The sequence below is a fragment of the Monodelphis domestica genome, chromosome 2, assembly GCF_027887165.1.
Source record: "Monodelphis domestica isolate mMonDom1 chromosome 2, mMonDom1.pri, whole genome shotgun sequence".
NCBI lineage: Eukaryota > Metazoa > Chordata > Mammalia > Didelphimorphia > Didelphidae > Monodelphis > Monodelphis domestica.
Genome location: NC_077228.1, coordinates 251916892 through 251935896, shown reverse-complemented (window position 1 = coordinate 251935896; position 19005 = coordinate 251916892). Strand labels below are relative to the sequence as shown.

The following is a 19005-nucleotide window of genomic DNA, read 5'->3' as shown; positions in this document are numbered from 1 at the left end:
TTAGGTTTTGCTTACTTCATAACAATCCAGCAAAACATTGTAGAGTAGAGAGGGAAGGAGGAAGGAGACTAAAAACACAGTCTGAGTTAGGAAGTTGATAACTGAATGGATTTGTTTAATTGACCAAACAGAACATAAGATCTCCCTCCCACTGTATGATCCCTCAGAACTTCAGTGGCAACAGGCTTATGCACCAATTATGGTGCCCGAAGAAATTATGTGAGCCACTCAAGGCCTGGAAAACCAGCATTCTCAGGGGAAGCTTCTCATCTAAGTGGAACATAGAGCTTTCTGATTCATGCCAGCCTGCCTCACAAGCCTAATATACAAAAAATAGCTCTGGCAAGTAAGTAAAGGGGCCAGCCTAGGTTAAGCAGGCTACGAAGCAATTTGTACTCAAGTTCAAGTTGAGTGAGTGAAAAGCTACCTGAGAATGACTTAAAAGATGTCACCAACTAGAACATCTGCTTAACTGACTGATTATCAAGCCTGCCCCCAAGCTAGTTATGGATGTGCTACTATGGGGAGTGGAAATCTGGGGTGGGGCTCATAACCTGTATCATGGGATTTTCAACCCAGGACAATAAAGATACTTTTGAAACTCACTGTTCTTTCTTATCTTACTGTTTTTCCTAGAGTTGGCAAGTTTCCCAAGCTATAGATACACTCTTCTCAAGATTTTTGAAAATAGGGAAGGAAAACTAAAAAATTCATGGGGGGGGGGGGCTCAGTTTTAGTCTAAGGAATAGTAATACTCAAGGATCTTGAAAATTGGGGTTATAAGCTAAATACTACTCAAGAATTACACACTGAATCTCATCTGTCAAGCTAGTTATGGATGTGCTACCAAGACTGCTCTGTAATTGGGGACTAAGGGCAATTATGCTTCTTACCCTCCCTAAAGTGAGTATACTTCCATGTTCTAGGAAAAGCTATTGGGACTGATTAGAAGAGTAGTACCTAGAAAGAATCAGAGCAGGGAAAAGCTTATTTGCCATTAGTTGTTTCCTTTGATATTAACAAACTATTCACTGCTTACATTAAATCAGAAGTTCTTAACTTTTTTGTGTGTTGAGGATACAATTTTGGTAAAGCCTATGGTGGGATCCTCGAAATAATATTTTTAATAACTGAAGCAAATTCCAAATTTCAGTTCAAGGTTGTTGAAAAACATGTATTACTTTTTCCACCCATGTGCATAAATCTCTTGAAAATATTGCAAGCAGTCAGGAAGAAACAATTTTGGAGACACATTCAGGACAAAACAAGATTTAATACCATCTACTTTAAAGGATTAGAGGACTATTCCCTTCCATCTGGAATAGTTCCTTCCTCTTACTAACTCCATCCCCTAATTACTGCTAATTGATGGGTGCAAACTTTCAAGGCCCTTCTGAAGCCTTTCCTGATGTTCCCTTTTCTCAAATAACTTCTCTCTTCTCTAAAACTGTAGTCTAGGGCAAAGTAGGCCCTGGTCCAAAAATATTAGGCTTTCTCCTGGCTGGGGATTCAGTCAAATTTAGAATCTTACAACTTTGATTCATTAATAATTTTTTTTTAATTTTCTTTGCCCTGGGCTACATTTTTAGAGAGAAGCCACTTGAAGCTCAACTAGTCAGTTCAAAACACTTTATTATGCAATTTGTAAATATTACATGGTTCATAATGACATGCCAAGTAACATGAGTGAGAAACTATATATAGTTTTTTCCAGTTGATAAATTATTCAACTTCACATAAAACTAAGTCAATTGGAACACTGCAAAATTATGCAGTAATATTGAGGGACGAACATAGACCTTTTCTCTATTACTGTGAAATATGCTGACTTTTGAATTGAGAGAGGAAATTGCCATTTTCTTAGTGATAATAAATGCGAAGAATATGCACTATATGACAAAACTGAAACAAGAATTTGGTGGACATTTAAAAAAAACTATTATAAATTAAGGCAGTGCAAAGGTCCCACAAATTCATTTTCTGACCCAGAAAGATCAAGTGACTATACTTATTTTTAAATATTAATAATAAATTTGTAAAATTATATATTCTCTGCCTTGCAACTGAAATGAAACAGTAACTTGCTTATTAATCACTTGGAAGGATCTACAGAAACAATTTTAAAGACACAGATATTTATAAATTCAAATGGACAAAAATCACTTACTATGAAGAAATGTTACATTTGGGCTTACACCAGTCTGAACAGACTAGTGAAGTGAAAAGACTTATAATAATCAAGGAACCTTGATTCTAACTTTGATACTCCATTTCCCCTTTACTGCCTCTGCTTCTACCACTTTTGTTATCTTCTGCACCTTCTCCTGATCCTCTGCTTTATCAGCCTTGCCTGCTCCCAGAACCACACTCAGTTTCTGGTATACTTCTTTTCGTTTTACTGCCTCAATCTTGCATTTACTTCCACTAACATTGTGGGATTTCTTATCTAAAAATTTCTTAACAGAATCTTATGCTTTGAAAGTGATCAGTGTAAAAACTTCTTGTCTTTAGATCCATTGGAAATTCAATGAATTCCATCTCCAAACTCTCCAAATTATTCCCAGATTATAACAGCCATAACACCAGAATTGTCTTCTAATAAAGATCTTCATAGGATCTTTTTCCACGGCCATATTGGTTTTTCAGGAATCAAGTATCCATCCATCTAATCTGTGTTCTTTTTGGTCCAAAACCTTAGCAATGCTAGGAGACTCTTTAAAGAAGATAAACCCAAACCTCTTGATCTTCCTCTGCTAGGATTCATCTTTATTGTGTAGTTACCATAGTTTCTGAAATAGATTTTCAAGTTTTGGGGGATTTTTGCGTGTATTTCAAATGAGGCAATCTACAGATATTTTCCTTGCATCTTCCTCATTCTTGGTGGTAGATCATTTTGCCTCATCCTACTTCCCTGGTGCAGCTGAAGCCAGCATCATTGTGGACCCTGCATCAGACCCTCTCCCATTCAACCTCACTGGCAGTGCTCATTAAAAGTGTCTTCCTGGCCATTCTCAGTAACAGGTATTGCTCTTTAGCAGATTCACATTTGGTGACCATAAAAGGGAAATGAGGGGTAAGATAGGTGAAAAGTCTCAGAATTCAGTGAAGTTAGAGAACTTGAGAAAGTGGTCTCTGGCTATATTAAGACTTTGGCACTGCAGCTCTTTTTATGCTCTTCCGTCTTTGGCCAACTCCAAAGCTTTTAAGGAAAATCACTTTGGCGCCTTTGGAGAATGAATTGAAATGGTGATAGACTTGAAGGAGAAAGAACAATTAGAAGGTTGGTGCAGATGATCTGTGATAAAGGCCTGAACTAAGATGTTGGCTGTACTAGTAGACAAAGGTCCATATGAGACAGATGTGGTGAAGGAAGAAATTATAGATTTGGCAACTGATTTATACATAGGTATACATACATATACATATACATATACATATACATATACATATACATATACATATACATATGAAGAAGGAGTCAAGGATAAAACCATGGTTATCATGGTATTACCCTTGACAAAAAAAAAACAGTTCCAAAGAAAGGTATGACTGAGGGGAAAGATGCGTTCCATTTTGGAGATACACAAATAAGGGAAGTTTATTTATACTGTGGATACAGTAGATACAGCACAGGGTCTAGAGACCTGAGTTGTATGGTCCTGGATAAATCATTTAACCATGTTTGCCTCTGTTTCCTTATCTGTAAAGTGAGCTGTGGAGGAAATGGCAAACCATAGTAGTATCTTTGCCAAGAAAACCCCAAATGGAGCCATGAAGAATCAGACATGACTGAAATGACTCAATAGTGTACACTAATTTGAGATGTCTAAGGGACATACGATTTGAAATGCCCAATAAGCAGTCAATAAAGTCAGAACTCTGGAGAAACTAGGGCCAGATAAATAGATATGAGATAAATTCATGGGAGCTGATGAGATCATTGAGAGATCATCCCAGGATGGTTTTCAGGTATGCCTATATTTAAAGGGCACAGTGTCTATGATGAATCATCAAAGGAAACTAGGAGAAGTCAGACAAGTAGAAGGAGAACAAGGAAAGAATAGTGTCCAAAAAGATACCTAAAACACAAAAAACAGAAGGGAGACAATTCAAAAGAAGGTTGTCAACAATGCCAAATGCTATAGAGAAATGAAGAAAGGTTAGGTAAGAGAAATGACTATCAAATTTAGGAATTAATAGATCTTTGGTTACTGCAAAGAGTAGTTTTAGTTAAGTGATGAAAACAGAAGTCATATTCAGACTGCAAAGGGTTATGAAGTGATTTAAAAGAGTGGAAGTGGAGTAAACTTTTATGTAGGAATCTGGCTGAGAAAAGGAAGAAAATATAGAATAATACCTTGAAGAGGATAGTGCAAGATTTTGTTTCGTTTTGTTTCTGTATAGGGGAGACACTTTGTACAAATAGTTGTTTGTAGGCAACAAGGAGGGAATTATTCATTGATCTTTGATCACAACATGTATAACTGCTGACTTTTAGCACAATTGTTTCATTATATATACTCACCAGCTTTACACAGATCACAAAAGGAGGGTCAGCATCCTTGAAATGCCTTATTGGAATTTTTGGCTTAGGTCTTTCCTATAATAAAACAAGAAAGATTCATATATATATATATATATATCAAGTCAGCCAGTTGTAGGTATTAGTTGATAACCAAAAGGAAAATTTCTTTCTAATGATTTGGGAAAAGGAATAAAAAGAGCATTGAACTGAGGATCAGAAAACCAAGATTCTAATTCTAGTCATTTAGTAGCCGTTTGACTATGGCTAAACAATTTCTTTGGACCGCAGGTTCCTCATCTGGAAATGAAAGTATTAATAATTCTTGTACTACCTACCTTGTATTATTGTAAAGAAACCAAGGGAAACATTTAAATATGAAAAACAGGTATGTGAAGGAGTCACAAGGAGACTAGAAAAAATCTTAAACTGTGTTGACTACAAAGGTGAATTGTTGTTACAATCTCTGAAGAATCAAAGTTGACTCAGAGGGCAATGGGAAGATATATGGATTGTGAGAAAAGAGTAATTCTAGATTTTAGAAGATACTAGATCCCCTACAAGTACTTCAGCAAGCTTAGAAATGTGTCACTCTACTCAGCAAAGGAAAAACACACTGACTCCTGGAGTCTCTCTCTTTGATCTCAGAAGCCAGCCATCTCAATCTGGAACATTCCTTTGCCCTGTTGTACCTTTCTCTGATTGGTGAGAGTTCCTCATATAATTTCCATTTTAAGGAAGTGTTTAGTCCAGCCCCCTTCTCACTCTTTCATTCCTCTGTCAAATCCCATGTAGGCACCTCCACCCACTACTCTTGGTCTCTCTTGCCATCTCTCTTCCATTCAAATGTAAGCTCTTTGAGACTAGGGACTATTTTTTCCCCCTTGTATTTGTAGTCCAAGCACTTCTACAGCATTTGTCAAATAATAAGCCCCTAATAATAACAAATGCTTGTTACTTGATTTGATTCTAGACTTCCCCACTTAACTTAGGAATCCTGAGGATATCCCCCAAATCTTACAGAGATCTGGGGATAGACAAGCAGGTCAGGCTGATAGCAAATACCAGTGGGCAAAGTACAACACTTGGGATCTTTAAGGAAGTTATAATACTCTTTTCTTGGACTCAGCAGCTCCCAAGCCCAGCTAGAGGTTTATGGCTGCAGGATAGTGGCTCTGGGGCATTCTGGCCAGACTTAGTGCTATATGCTCTGCCAAATTCAAAGGTTCCCCAAGCCCATAGCTGGCTACCTGAACCCAGCTCCAAAGAAAACAGACTCAAGGCTTTCCTGGTGAATCCGGATCAGGACTCCTGATCAGAAAGAGTAGCCTCAGGGAATTCCAGGAAGGGTCGAGTTAGGTACCAGTGACAAGAGCCCAGCTGAGGAAAAGGTGCTAGGCAAAATCTTACCAGAAAAATCCTTGATTACCTGCTAGAATCCAGCATAGAAATGGTCCCTGAGCCCAAAAGTAGAGAGAAAGGCCCCAAGTAGAGCTTGAAGTAGGGAGAATCCTGGAGCTTTAAGATAAGAGAGAGCCCAAAGAATAAGTTATCCATCTTTTAGTCTCTTGAAGGAGGGGCTGTATCTGGCCCACTATACTTAGGAGTAGGCAGCTAAATAAGACAATATGAAATATCAAAATAAAACCAAGAGATTGAAAAAACAGAAGGAAATATATCAAAACCTGATCATAAAAACAGCTCAAGGAAAGAAAATCAGACTATCTGAAAATGATGACTGGGGTGGGGAAAGTCTGCACACCATATTTCAGGAAAATTTGAGTGAAAACTGCTCAGAATTCTTAGAAACAGAGGGAAACATAAAAAAGAAAAGAATTACCTGTCAGAAACATCACACCCCAAACTCTGAGCTCCTGGGTCAAAGGAAAACTACCAATAGCCAAAGCCACCAAGAAGTCACAATAAGCATTACACAAGCCTTAGCAGCAGCAATCATAAAGGAGAGCAAAGATACAACTGCTATTCCAAAATGCAAGGAATCTAAAGGTTTACATACAAGGATAACAAGCAAAATTATTCCTAGAGGGAAAAAAGATAGACATTCCATGGCATAGAATATTTTCAATAATTCTTGATGGAAAGATGAGAACTGAGCAGACATTTGGATATAAAAATGCACAAGAAAAACATGGAAAAGTCTGCATATTTGTTTAATGGAAAGGAAATATTTGGGGATGAATTATTTGCATATTAAGAGGATAAGAAACAAATATCTTTTTAAAACCCTAATATTTTTAAAACTTACAGAGAAAGGATAAAGTGACAGAAAGTCAGTTGATCATTTAAATTGTCTTAAAGAAAAACAAAAATAGGTGGGATGGAATATTATACTAGGAAGGAAAGGAAGGGCAGGGAAATTGCCACTGCATGATAGAGATGTATAAGATGAAGAGTATGAAGTCATGGAGGAAGAAGTGGGAGGAAGATCACATAAACCTCACTTTTATATGTACCACATCTCCCTCCTTGCTCTACAGATTTCAGTATAAAAATATATAAAAAAGGGGAAACAGGAAGGGTCAGAGAGTCTAAGAGAAAAAACAGGATAAGTAAAAGAATAATAATATCAAAATAATAAACATAATTTTAAAGATTTTTAAAACAAGCTAACATGTTGGAAACAGGAACTTGAAGAAAGTAAGAAGGAAAGTAATGAAAGGAGTAAAAACCTGGGATCATAAGCAAGGTAAGAAGAAGAGTAGAATTTCAATCAAAAGTATATTTGCGGGGGGGAGGTGAGGGATTCGAACATGAATCATGTAATCATGGAAAAATAGTCTAAATAAATAAATAATTTTTTGAAAAGTATATTAGCTGTTGCACTTATAAGATCACAAATGTTACACAAATTCCTTCTCTTCCACTTTCTTATTTATAAAGAGGAAAAATTATAAGAGGACAAGATTGAAGGCAATACCTAATTAATAATCATAAATAGAATGTGAATGTGATAAACTCACCTATAAAATAGAATAAAATAGCAAAATGTATTAGAAAGTTGAATCCAACAGTATAAGAAACATAACTAACACATAAGGATTCACACACACTTAAAACAAGATGCTCAAAAAAAGTGTAGGGGTAATAGTATTAATTTCAAATAAACATGGGCATGATGAATACCCAATTATCTGCAAATGAAACTGGTAACTTGGAAAAAATAGATGAATAATTTTAAAAATGATGATTAACAAGAGAAAAAAATAAATTATTTAAATAACCTTGTGAGTGAAAAATCTCCTACCCCCCCCTTATACGAGGATTAGATTTTAATGTTAGCAATAGACTTTAGATAATCATAATTGTAATTCTAAGATAGTTAGCAGAAGTCAAAAATTTTAGGCAGCCTTTTATGATTGTTTTAACATCATTATTTAGGTTGAATTGATTAAGATATATTTAGTCATTGTTATCATAAACCTTAATGTTTGCTTTACCCTTCAAAATTGCTGTATCATGCATCAGCAGCAATAATTATGGTCTTGAACTTGTGATATATCACTAGGCCTGACCCAGGTTCGAAGCCTGGGTATCACTCAACATTACCCATTCTTATCATTTGTATCACCAGTCCAGGCTCCCCTACTCTCCCCTTGTCTATTAAGTGACTTTCAAGTCATCATCAAATGACTTCTACCAGTGAGAGTATGTCCTGCTCTATTTTTAACATGGTCTCAGATTATTTTTAACTTGGTTATAAGTTGATATTTTTTGGAATATATAGGAAGGTATCTCACAGTACTCTGGGTCTTTTGGTCTTGACCAAAAGTGCAGTTTTATTGGGAGACCATCCCTCTCAAAATAAATCTATTTTGTTATGGCTATCATTTGCATTCCTTTGGTTAGAAATTATGCAACAGCCTAATATCAGAAAAATAAGCTAAATAAAATAAACAAAAAACTCAACCAAAAAAAAAAAAGAACTTCTAAAGGGAATTGGGGAAAACCTCAGGGCCAGATTGACTTAGAAGTGACTTCTACAAACATTCAAAAAGCAATTTAAGAAAAGATAGGTGGAGGAGGGGAGGGAAAGAATATGATTCTTGTAACCAAGGAATAATGTTCTAAATTGACTAAATAATTTTTTCAAAAAAAGAAAAGAAAAGAAACGTTCCTGTTTCTTTCTATGATACCCATAGGTCCTGATACCTAAAGCAATATCCCTAAAGAAAACGGATACAATTGTAAGCAATATGTTATTAACTAGACTATAAAAACAGAGGAGAAAGATGATAATCATTGAGTTAGATTTTATACTAGAAAGTATAAAAAAGTATAAAAGACCAGGGCTGGTCTTCAGAAGAAGTTTGTGACACCAGAGTGGAGGTTTGCCCAGAACCCAGTGGCAGCAACAGTGGAACCAGAAGCATCAGCAGCTATCAGAGCTCTCAGCCCACGGACAGTGAGGATCCTTTGTTAGCATTAGGCATAGCTGGTGCTGAAGGGCAACCCTACTTCTCATATATAGTTCTTGGTCTCTGGGAGAGGAGTGCTAGTGCTTGGTTGCAGAGACCCTGGTTCTAAGGCCTAGAGACAAGAAGGTCCTAGATTCAAATCTGGCATCAGATACTTCCCAGCTGTGTGAGCCTGGGGAAGTCACTTAACCCCCATTGCCTAGCCCTTACCATTCCTCTGCCTTAGAACCAATAAAAGGTATTGATTCTAAGATGGAAGGTAAGAATTTAAGTTAAAAAAAAAAAAGGTAAACTCTCAGAGCACACTTTTCTAAGATTACCAATTAGAGACCATTTTCTGATCTGTATTAGTCAATGGAGGTGACAGATATCAATGAATGAATTCATGGGTCTAAATTAGCTATTTCATACTTAAATACTTATTGAATGAACTATGTATACTTCCAAATTTTAAACATCTGTGGATGTTTTGATACATGTAGTATTTCTATTCATGCAAGTTTGTGTCATCCATTACTGTATCCACATGAGTTCATCTAAATTTGGTTCGAGTGGAGGCATAAATCTCTCTCACGACCTCTCTCCAAGAGAGACTGATTCATTCCTGGAGGGGAGACAAGAGGTTGCTTAATCTCTTCTGCTCAGAGATCAAGTACCAGACTTAAAATTATGTTAATCTGTTCCCCTAAATATTGCTAATACAGGGGAAGTGATCTTGTTCTTAGGTTCAAGCTGGTTTTTCTGAATCACTAACAATTAAAGAGTGTTCCAAACTTATATCCTAAAGCATGACCCTTTTATAACAAATGATAGTTGCATAAATGATCATCACAAATAGTGAATATCAAGTTAAGCCATTTATCCAAGTAGGTAGCAAACAGAAATCAGATAATTACAGTCTAGAACACAATGGCCAATACACAGAATGAATGAGTTCTTCCAATAGCAGCCCACTTGACAAAGTTCCCAATCTTGCTCAAGAAGGAAGTTCCCCAAAATCTTTAGGGAGGCAAACTGAAATCAGAGATATGTTTCTTTCTCTCCAGTTTTCTCCCCCAAAAGGATCTGGGGCCACCTGTATCTAATCCTAAAGAAAAATGTAGGACTTTCATCTCCGAAACATTTGAACCAACTCTGTCTGAACCTTGGGCAGACTTCCAGAGCCCAGCCACCATTATCTTCACCAATAAGTAAAATCTTAAGTAAATTACCCCGGCAGAACCTGGTAGACCATCTAAGTCCTAAAGACTAAGTCCATCCCCATTGCAATACATCCTTCAGTTACCAGGATGATGTTCCTAAAGTTCAGGTATGATGTAACTAGGGAATTTTATTTTTAAAAATTGTAGAGAGGACTTCTGGTCAAGATGGCGGCATAGAAGCAGCAAAAGTTCAGACCTCGGAAACCTTTCCTTACCAATCGCAAACAGAGTGCTCCTAGCCCACCGAAATTCAAGCTGAACAACAGGATAGACCTGGGGAAACCTCCTCCTGGACCTGGATCAAAAGGTACCACACCCCAAAAGCCAGAACCCTAGATCACTCGGATCTAAGGGGTAGACAGAAAGAAGGTCCCAGGACCCATCCCCCCCCAACCCAGAGTGCTGAGCCCATGGCAGCAGCGGGAACCTCAGGGCTCTGAGGACTCATCTTGAAAGCAACCTGAGCCAGTCTCCGGGGAGCCCAACACAGACGGCAGGGAAGCATAGAGAGAAGGGGGAAGCCTGAAGCCCCCTGGCTGGGTCCTTCCATCTGAGTCTCAAGGGAGGTCCCAGCTTTAGGGCACCAGCTGAACCCAATCCCATCAAGAGCCCTCAGAGATACTGAAAGGACAGAAAACTCAGGGCTGGCAAAGGGGTTGCTCCGAAGAGCTTATCTTCAAAGTAACCCGGGCCAGTTTCTGGGCACTCAACACAGACTGTGGAAGAGGAGGTTGCTGCTTTTTTTTTCTTCCTTTTTTGGCTCCGGGATTGTTCGGCCCACACCACCTGAACCTAATCACATCAGGAGCCCTCAGAGTCCAGGCAAGCCACAACCCCTCCCCCCTTAGAGAACTGGGTCTTCTGATAAAACAAAAACCTAGAGGCGAAGTCAAGATGGCAGCCTAGAAGGAGCATAGACCTGGCAGCCTAGCCAGAGCTTTAGAGATCCTCCATATCTGCTCCAGCCGTCCAGGAAGTTTAAAACCCAGAGTAAACCCAGCCCAACTAAGCTGAACTCAATCCCATCAAAAGTCTCTAGAACACAGGGAAGCCCAGGCTCCCCATCCATCCTCATTGACTGCTATACTTTAAGACAATCAAAAGCCTCCAGAGGACAGGAAAGCTCAAACCTTCCCCCAGAGATTACACCAAGAGATCCTCTGTTAAAGCTCCAAGAGGATAGAAGTCCCCCAAAAACAAAAAAAATGAGAGGAACAAGAGCACAGACAAATACGGGGAGGAAAGAAGGGGTGAATCTGAACAAACAACAGAAACAGAAGAAAGAAACTACAATAGACAGCTACTACTCACCAAATGGAACAGAGGGGGAGAGACCAGCAAATGATAAACCAGAAATCCCAGCGAATTGGATACAGGCTGTGGAAGAACTCAAAACACAACTAAGAGAGGCTGAAGACAATTGGGAAAAGAACTTAAAAATTAAGATAAGTCATCTGGAAACAGAGGCACTTGAACTAAAACAAGAAAATAGTGTCCTGAAAGCCAAAATCATCCAGCTGGAAAATGATGCAAAGGAGATGAAAGATGAGGCAAAGGAGATGAAAGACGAGATAAAGAGGATGAAAGACAATCTTCAAAGAAAATCAGACCAGAAGGAAAAAGATGACCAAAAAGCCAGAGATGAAATCCAATCTTTAAGAACCAGAGTAAAACAACTAGAATCAAGTGACCTCACAAGGCAACAGGACACTATAAAACAAAACAAAAAGAATGAAAAAATTGAGGAAAATGTGAAGCATCTCATTCACAAAACAGACGATTTAGAAAATCGTTCAGGAAGAGACAATTTAAGAATAATTGGACTACCAGAAGACCACGACAAAAGAAAAAGCCTGGACATAATACTAGAGGAAATTATCCAGGAAAACTGTCCTGAGATCCTAGAACAAGAGGGGAAAGTGGAGATTGAAAGAATCCACAGATCACCCCCTGTATTTAATCCCCAACTGACAACACCAAGAAATGTTATAGCCAAATTCGAAAACAATCAGATGAAAAAACAGGTATTACAAGCTGCCAAGAAGAAACCATTCAGATACCATGGAAACATGGTGAGGATAACACAGAATCTGTCTGCATCCACACTGAAGGACTGAAAGGCATGGAATATGATATTCCGGAAAGCAAGGGAACTAGGCCTACAGCCAAGAATACAATACCCATCAAAACTGACTATATTCTTAAAGGCGAAAGTATGGTCATTTAACACAACAGAAGAGTTCCAAGCATTCATAATTAAAAGACCAGACCTGAACAGAAAATTTGAAGTCCACCACAGAACTCAAGAGAATCATCAAAAGGTAATTAAAAAAGAGGGGAAAAACAACAATAACAAAAAAATGGTTTTTTTTTTAAGAGACTCCATAAGTTAAAATGATATGTTTCCCTATAAGAAAAGAGGTCATTGGTAACTCTTAAAAACTGTTGCTATCACCTGAGCAGCTAGAAGAACTACATTCAGGGGGAACAGTGACAAACTGTATAGGATGAAAGGACAAGACATAAATAGGTATACAAATATATGCATGCATAAATACATATACATGTGTATGTATATATATATATACATGACTAAAGCTAAAAAAGAAAAGAGGTTATGACTAAAAGAAATGGGAAAAGAAACAAATGGGGGTAAATGTATATGTCACAAAGAAAGTCATGGCGGGAGGGGGGAGAATATCAATACACTGGAAGGGTAAAGAGGTTGGAGATAGGAAATACTCAACTCTTATGTACTTTGAAACTGACCCAAAGAGGGAAGAACAATTCAAACCATTAGGGAAGAGAATATATTTGCTCCCTATAGGGGAGTAGAAGGGTAAAAAACAGACTGGTGGGGAGGGAAGCAGTACAAGGGAGGGAGAGGGTGGGGGGGTTTAAAAAGACTACAGGGGAAAATAAGGGAGGGAATAAAAAGGGAGGGGGGTAGAAAGGGAAATACAAGGGGGGCTGATTTAAAGTAAATCACTGGACTAAAAGGTAGAGCTGAAGAAGAAAGGTTAGAATTAGGGAAGGACATCAAAATGCCAGGGAGTCCACAAGTGACAGTCATAACAGTGAACGTGAATGGGATGAACTCACCCATAAAACGTAGACGAATAGCAGAATGGATTAGAATCCAAAACCCTACCATATGTTGTCTCCAAGAAACACACATGAGGCGGGTTGACACCCACAAGGTCAGAATTAAAGGATGGAGTAAGACCTTCTGGGCCTCAACTGACAGAAAGAAGGCAGGAGTTGCAATCATGATATCTGACAAAGCCAAAGCAAAAATAGACCTGATCAAAAGGGATAGGGAAGGTAATTATATTTTGTTAAAAGGGAATTTAGATAATGAGGAAATATCACTAATCAACATATATGCACCAAATAATATAGCACCCAAATTTCTAATGGAGAAACTAGGAGAATTGAAGGAAGAAATAGACAGTAAAACCATATTAGTGGGAGACTTGAACCAACCATTATCAAATTTAGATAAATCAAATCAAAAAATAAATAAGAAAGAGGTAAAAGAAGTGAATGAAATCTTAGAAAAATTAGAATTAATAGACATATGGAGAAAAATAAATAGGGATAAAAAGGAATACACCTTCTTCTCAGCACTACATGGCACATTCACAAAGATTGACCATACATTAGGTCACAGAAACATGGCACACAAATGCAGAAAAGCAGAAATAGTAAATGCAGCCTTTTCAGACCACAAGGCAATAAAAATAATGATCAGTAATGGTACATGGAAAACCAAATCAAAAACTAATTGGAAACTAAACAATATGATACTCTAAAATCGTTTAGTTAGAGAAGAAATCATAGCAACAATTAATAATTTCATTGAGGCAAATGACAATGGTGAGACATCCTTTCAAACCTTATGGGATGCAGCCAAGGCAGTACTTAGAGGAAAATTCATATCCCTGAGTGCATATATTAACAAATTAGGGAGGACAGAGACCAAGAAATTGGAAATGCAAATCAAAAAACTTGAGAAGGAACAAATTAAAACCCCCCAGAAGAAAACCGAACTAGAGATCTTAAAAATTAAGGGAGAAATTAATAAAATTGAAAGTGACAGAACTATTGAGCTAATAAACAAGACTAGAAGCTGGTACTTTGAAAAAACAGACAAAATAGACAAAGTACTCGTCAATCTAATTTAAAAAAGGAAGGAAGAAAAGCAAATTCACAGCATCAAAGATGAAAAGGGGGACATCACCTCTGATGAAGAGGAAATTAAGGCAATCATTAAAAATTACTTTTCCCAATTATATGGCAATAAATATACCAATTTAAGTGATATGGATGAATATATACAAAAATACAAACTGCCTAGACTAACTGAAGAGGAAATAGAATTCTTAAATAATCCCATAGCAGAAAATGAAATCCAACAGGCCATCAGTGAACTTCCTAAGACAAAATCCCCAGGTCCAGATGGATTCACCAGTGAATTCTATCAAACATTCAGAGAACAGTTAATCCCAATACTATACAAACTATTTGACATAATAAGCAAAGAGGGAGTTCTACCAAACTCCTTTTATGACATAAACATGGTACTGATTCCAAAACCAGGCAAATCAAAAACAGAGAAAGAAAACTATAGACCAATCTCCCTAATGAATATAGATGCAAAAATCTTAAATAGGATATTAGCAAAAAGACTCCAGCAAGTGATCAGAAGGGTCATCCACCATGATCAAGTAGAATTTATACCAGGGATGCAGGGCTGGTTCAATATTAGGAAAACCATCCACATACTTGACCACATCAACAAGCAAACCAACAAGAACCACATGACTATCTCAATAGACGCAGAAAAAGCCTTTGATAAAATACAACACCCATTCCTATTAAAAACACTAGAAAGCATAGGAATAGAAGGGTCATTCCTAAAAACAATAAATAGTATATATCTAAAACCATCAGCTAATATCATTTGCAATGGAGATAAACTAGATGCATTCCCAATAAGATCAGGAGTGAAACAAGGATGCCCATTATCACCTCTACTATTTGACATTGTACTAGAAACACTAGCAGTACCAATTAGAGAAGAAAAAGAAATTGAAGGCATCAAAATAGGCAAGGAGGAGACCAAGTTGTCACTCTTTGCAGATGACATGATGGTCTACTTAAAGAATCCTAGAGATTCAACCAAAAAGCTAATTGAAATAATCAACAACTTTAGCAAAGTTGCAAGATACAAAATAAACCCACATAAGTCATCAGCTTTTCTATATATCTTCAACACAGCTCAGCAGCAAAAACTAGAAAGAGAAATCCCATTCAAAATCACCTTAGACAAAATAAAATACCTAGGAATCTATCTCCCGTGACAAACACAGGAACTATATGAACATAACTACAAAACACTCGCCACACAACTAAAACTAGAGTTGAGCAATTGGAAAAACATTAACTGCTCATGGGTAGGACGAGCCAATATAATAAAAATGACCATCCTACCCAAACTTATTCATCTATTTAGTGCCATACCCATGGAACTCCCAAAAAATTTCTTTATTGATTTGGAAAAAACCATAACAAAGTTCATTTGGAATAACAAAAGATCAAGGATATCCAGGGAAATAATGAAAAAAAAACCACAAATGAGGGGGGCCTAGCAGTCCCAGACCTCAAACTATATTACAAAGCAGTAGTCATCAAAACAATTTGGTACTGGCTAAGAGACAGAAAGGAGGATCAGTGGAATAGACTGGGGGCAAGTGACCTCAGCCAGACAGTATACGATAAACCCAAAGATCCCAGGTCTTGGGACAAAAATCCACTATTCGATAAAAACTGCTGGGAAAATTGGAAGACAGTGTGGGAGAGATTAGGAATTGATCAACACCTGACACCCTACACCAAGATAAATTCAAAATGGGTGAATGACTTAAACATAAAGAAGGAAAATAAGTAAATTGGGTAAACACAGAATAGTATACATGTCAGTCCTGTGGGAAGGGAAACCCTTTAAAACCAAGCAAGACATAGAAAGAATCACAAAATGTAAAATAAATAATTTCGACTACATCAAATAAAAAGGCTTTTGTAAAAACAAAACCAATGTAACTAAAATCAGAAGGAAAACAACAAATTGGGAAAAAATCTTCATAGAAACCTCTGACAAAGGTTTAATTACTCAAATTTATAAAGAGCTAAATCAATTGTACAAAAAATCAAGCCATTCCCCAATTGATAAATGGGCAAGGGACATGGATAGGCAGTTTTCAGATAAAGAAATCAAAATTATTAATAAGCAGATGAAGAAGTGTTCTACATCTCTTATAATCAGAGAGATGCAAATCAAAACAACTCTGAGGTATCACCTCACACCTAGCAGATTGGCTAACATAACAGCAAAGGAAAGTAATGAATGCTGGAGGGGATGTGGCAAAGTAGGGACATTAATTCATTGCTGGTGGAGTTGTGAACTGATCCAGCCATTCTGGAGGTCAATTTGGAACTATGCCCAAAGGGCGATAAAAGAATATCTACCCTTTGATCCAGCCATAGCACTGCTGGGTCTGTACCCCAAAGAGATAATGGACAAAAAGACTTGTACAAAAATATTCATAGCTGCGCTCTTTGTGGTGGCCAAAAATTGGAAAATGAGGGGATGCCCATCAACTGGGGAATGGCTGAACAAATTGTGGTATATGTTGGTGATGGAATATTATTGTGCTAAAAGGAATAATAAAGTGGAGGAGTTCCATGGAGACTGGAACGACCTCCAGGAAGTGATGCAGAGAGAGAGGAGCAGAACCAGGAGAACATTGTACACAGAGACAAACACACTGTGGTATAATCGAACGTAATGGACTTCTCCATTAGTGTAATGTCCCTGAACAATCTGCAGGGATCTAGGAGAAAAAACACTATCCATAAGCAGAGGACAAACTGAGGGAGTAGAAACACTGAGGAAAAGCAACTGCCTGACTAGAGTGGCTGAGGGGACATGACAGAGGAGAGACTCTAAACGAACACTCTAATGCAAATATTAACAACATGGCAATGGGTTCGAATCAAGAACACATGTGATACCCAGTGGAATCACGCATCGGCTACGGGGGGTGGGAGGGAGGAAAATAAAATTATCTTTGTTTTTAATGAATAATGCATGGAAATGATCAAATAAAATACTATAAAATTAAAAAAAAATTGTAGAGAGCCTCTGGTCAAGATGGAGGCTTAGAAGCAGCAAAAGTTCAGACCTCTGAAAACCCTTCCTTACCGATAACAAACTGAATACTCCTAGGGGACTGAAACTCAAACTTAACAACAGGACAGAGCCAAGGAACCCTCCTTCTGGACTCAAATCAAAAGGTACGTCCCCCAAAAGTCAGAATTCTAGAACACTCAGGTCTAAGGGGAAGGCAGAAGGAAGGTCCCAAGACCCCTACCCCCCAACCCAGAGCGCTGAGCCCGCAGCAGCAGAGTGAACCTCAGGGCTGGCAAAGGTGCTGTTCTGAAGGGCGCACATTGAAAGCAACCTGGGCCAGTCTCCAGTTGTCCCACACAGACGGCAGGGAAGCAGCCTGAGAGAGACCAGAGGAGCCTGTAACCCCATGGCTGGGTCCTTCCATCGGAGTCTCAGCGGAGGTTTTTGCCTCGGGGCACACCCAGATAAATCCAGTTGAACCTAATACCATTGGAAGCCTTCAGAGTTCAGGGAGGCCAGGACCCCTCCCCCTACTAGTGTGCAGGGCCTCCGAAAGGACAGGAACCTCAGGGCTGGCAAAGGCACCAGGGTACCTTGCAGACAGTGCTGTGCCAGGCTCAGTGTGTGGAAGTAAGGCAGCGGAGAAGCAACTGGAGAGAACTGAGAGCAGTAACACCTGAAAAGCCGGCAGGCAGGGGAGGGCAGACCCTGGGCTTCCCTGGGAAGACAGCTCAGCTGTGGAGAACGGACAATTTGCCTGGGGCTAAAGCCTCGGATCATCAAACAGACACACTGAGAGCAAGCCCTCCTCACTCAGATTTCTGACTGGAAAGGGGAAGAAAATCCATAGAGATGGCAAAGAGTGCAGAAGTGCAACAGCCTCCAAACACCAAGAAAAGCAAGAAGGGGATGACTTTGGACACATTTTATGGAGCAAAAAATACAAAATACAGAGGAGATAGAAGAGGAAACACAAACAAATGCTCCAAAACCTTCCAAAGGAAATAGAAATTCTCCACAAACTCTTGAAGAATTTAAACTGGAAATTATCAAAAAGCTGGAAGCCTTCTGGCAGGAAAAAATGGGAATCAAAGCAAAAGGAACTCAGGAATCTGAGAGACCAAACTGAAAAGGAAAACCAGACTTTAAAGGTCAGAATCAGGCAACTAGAAGACAATTATCTTGAAAAAGAGCAAGAATTAATAAAGCAAAGTCAAAAGACTAAAGAATTAGAAGATAACATAAAATATCTCACTAACAAGGTGAAAGACCTGGAAAACAGAGGAAGGAGAGACAATCTGAGAATCATTGGTCTACCAGAAAAGCCAGAAATAAAAAGTAATCCTGATAAAGTAATACATGATATCATCAAAGAAAACTGTCCAGAGATTCTAGAACAAGGGGACAAAATATGCACTGAAAGAGTTCACAGAACATCCTCTACACTAAACCCCCAAAAGACAACTCCCAGGAATGTAATTGCCAAATTCCAAAGCTTTCAAGCAAAAGAAAAAATCTTATAATAAGCCAGAAAAAGACAATTTAGACATAAAGGAACACCAACCAGTATCACACAGGACCTAGCAATTTCCACTCTGAATGACCATAAGGCACGGAACATGATATTCAGAAAAGCAAGAGAGCTGGGTC

The 19005-nt window shown here is 38.3% G+C and overlaps 1 protein-coding gene across 1 annotated transcript in view; it reads right to left on the bottom strand.

Moving 5' to 3' along the window:
* B3GNTL1 (UDP-GlcNAc:betaGal beta-1,3-N-acetylglucosaminyltransferase like 1) overlaps positions 1-19005 on the bottom strand; it is a 174043-nt gene that overhangs the window by 10369 nt on the left and 144669 nt on the right. Inside the window, exon 11 of the mRNA XM_007483420.3 lies at positions 4526-4600. Within this exon, the coding sequence (XP_007483482.1) occupies positions 4526-4600 (75 nt within the window). The remainder of the gene's footprint in view (positions 1-4525; positions 4601-19005) is intronic.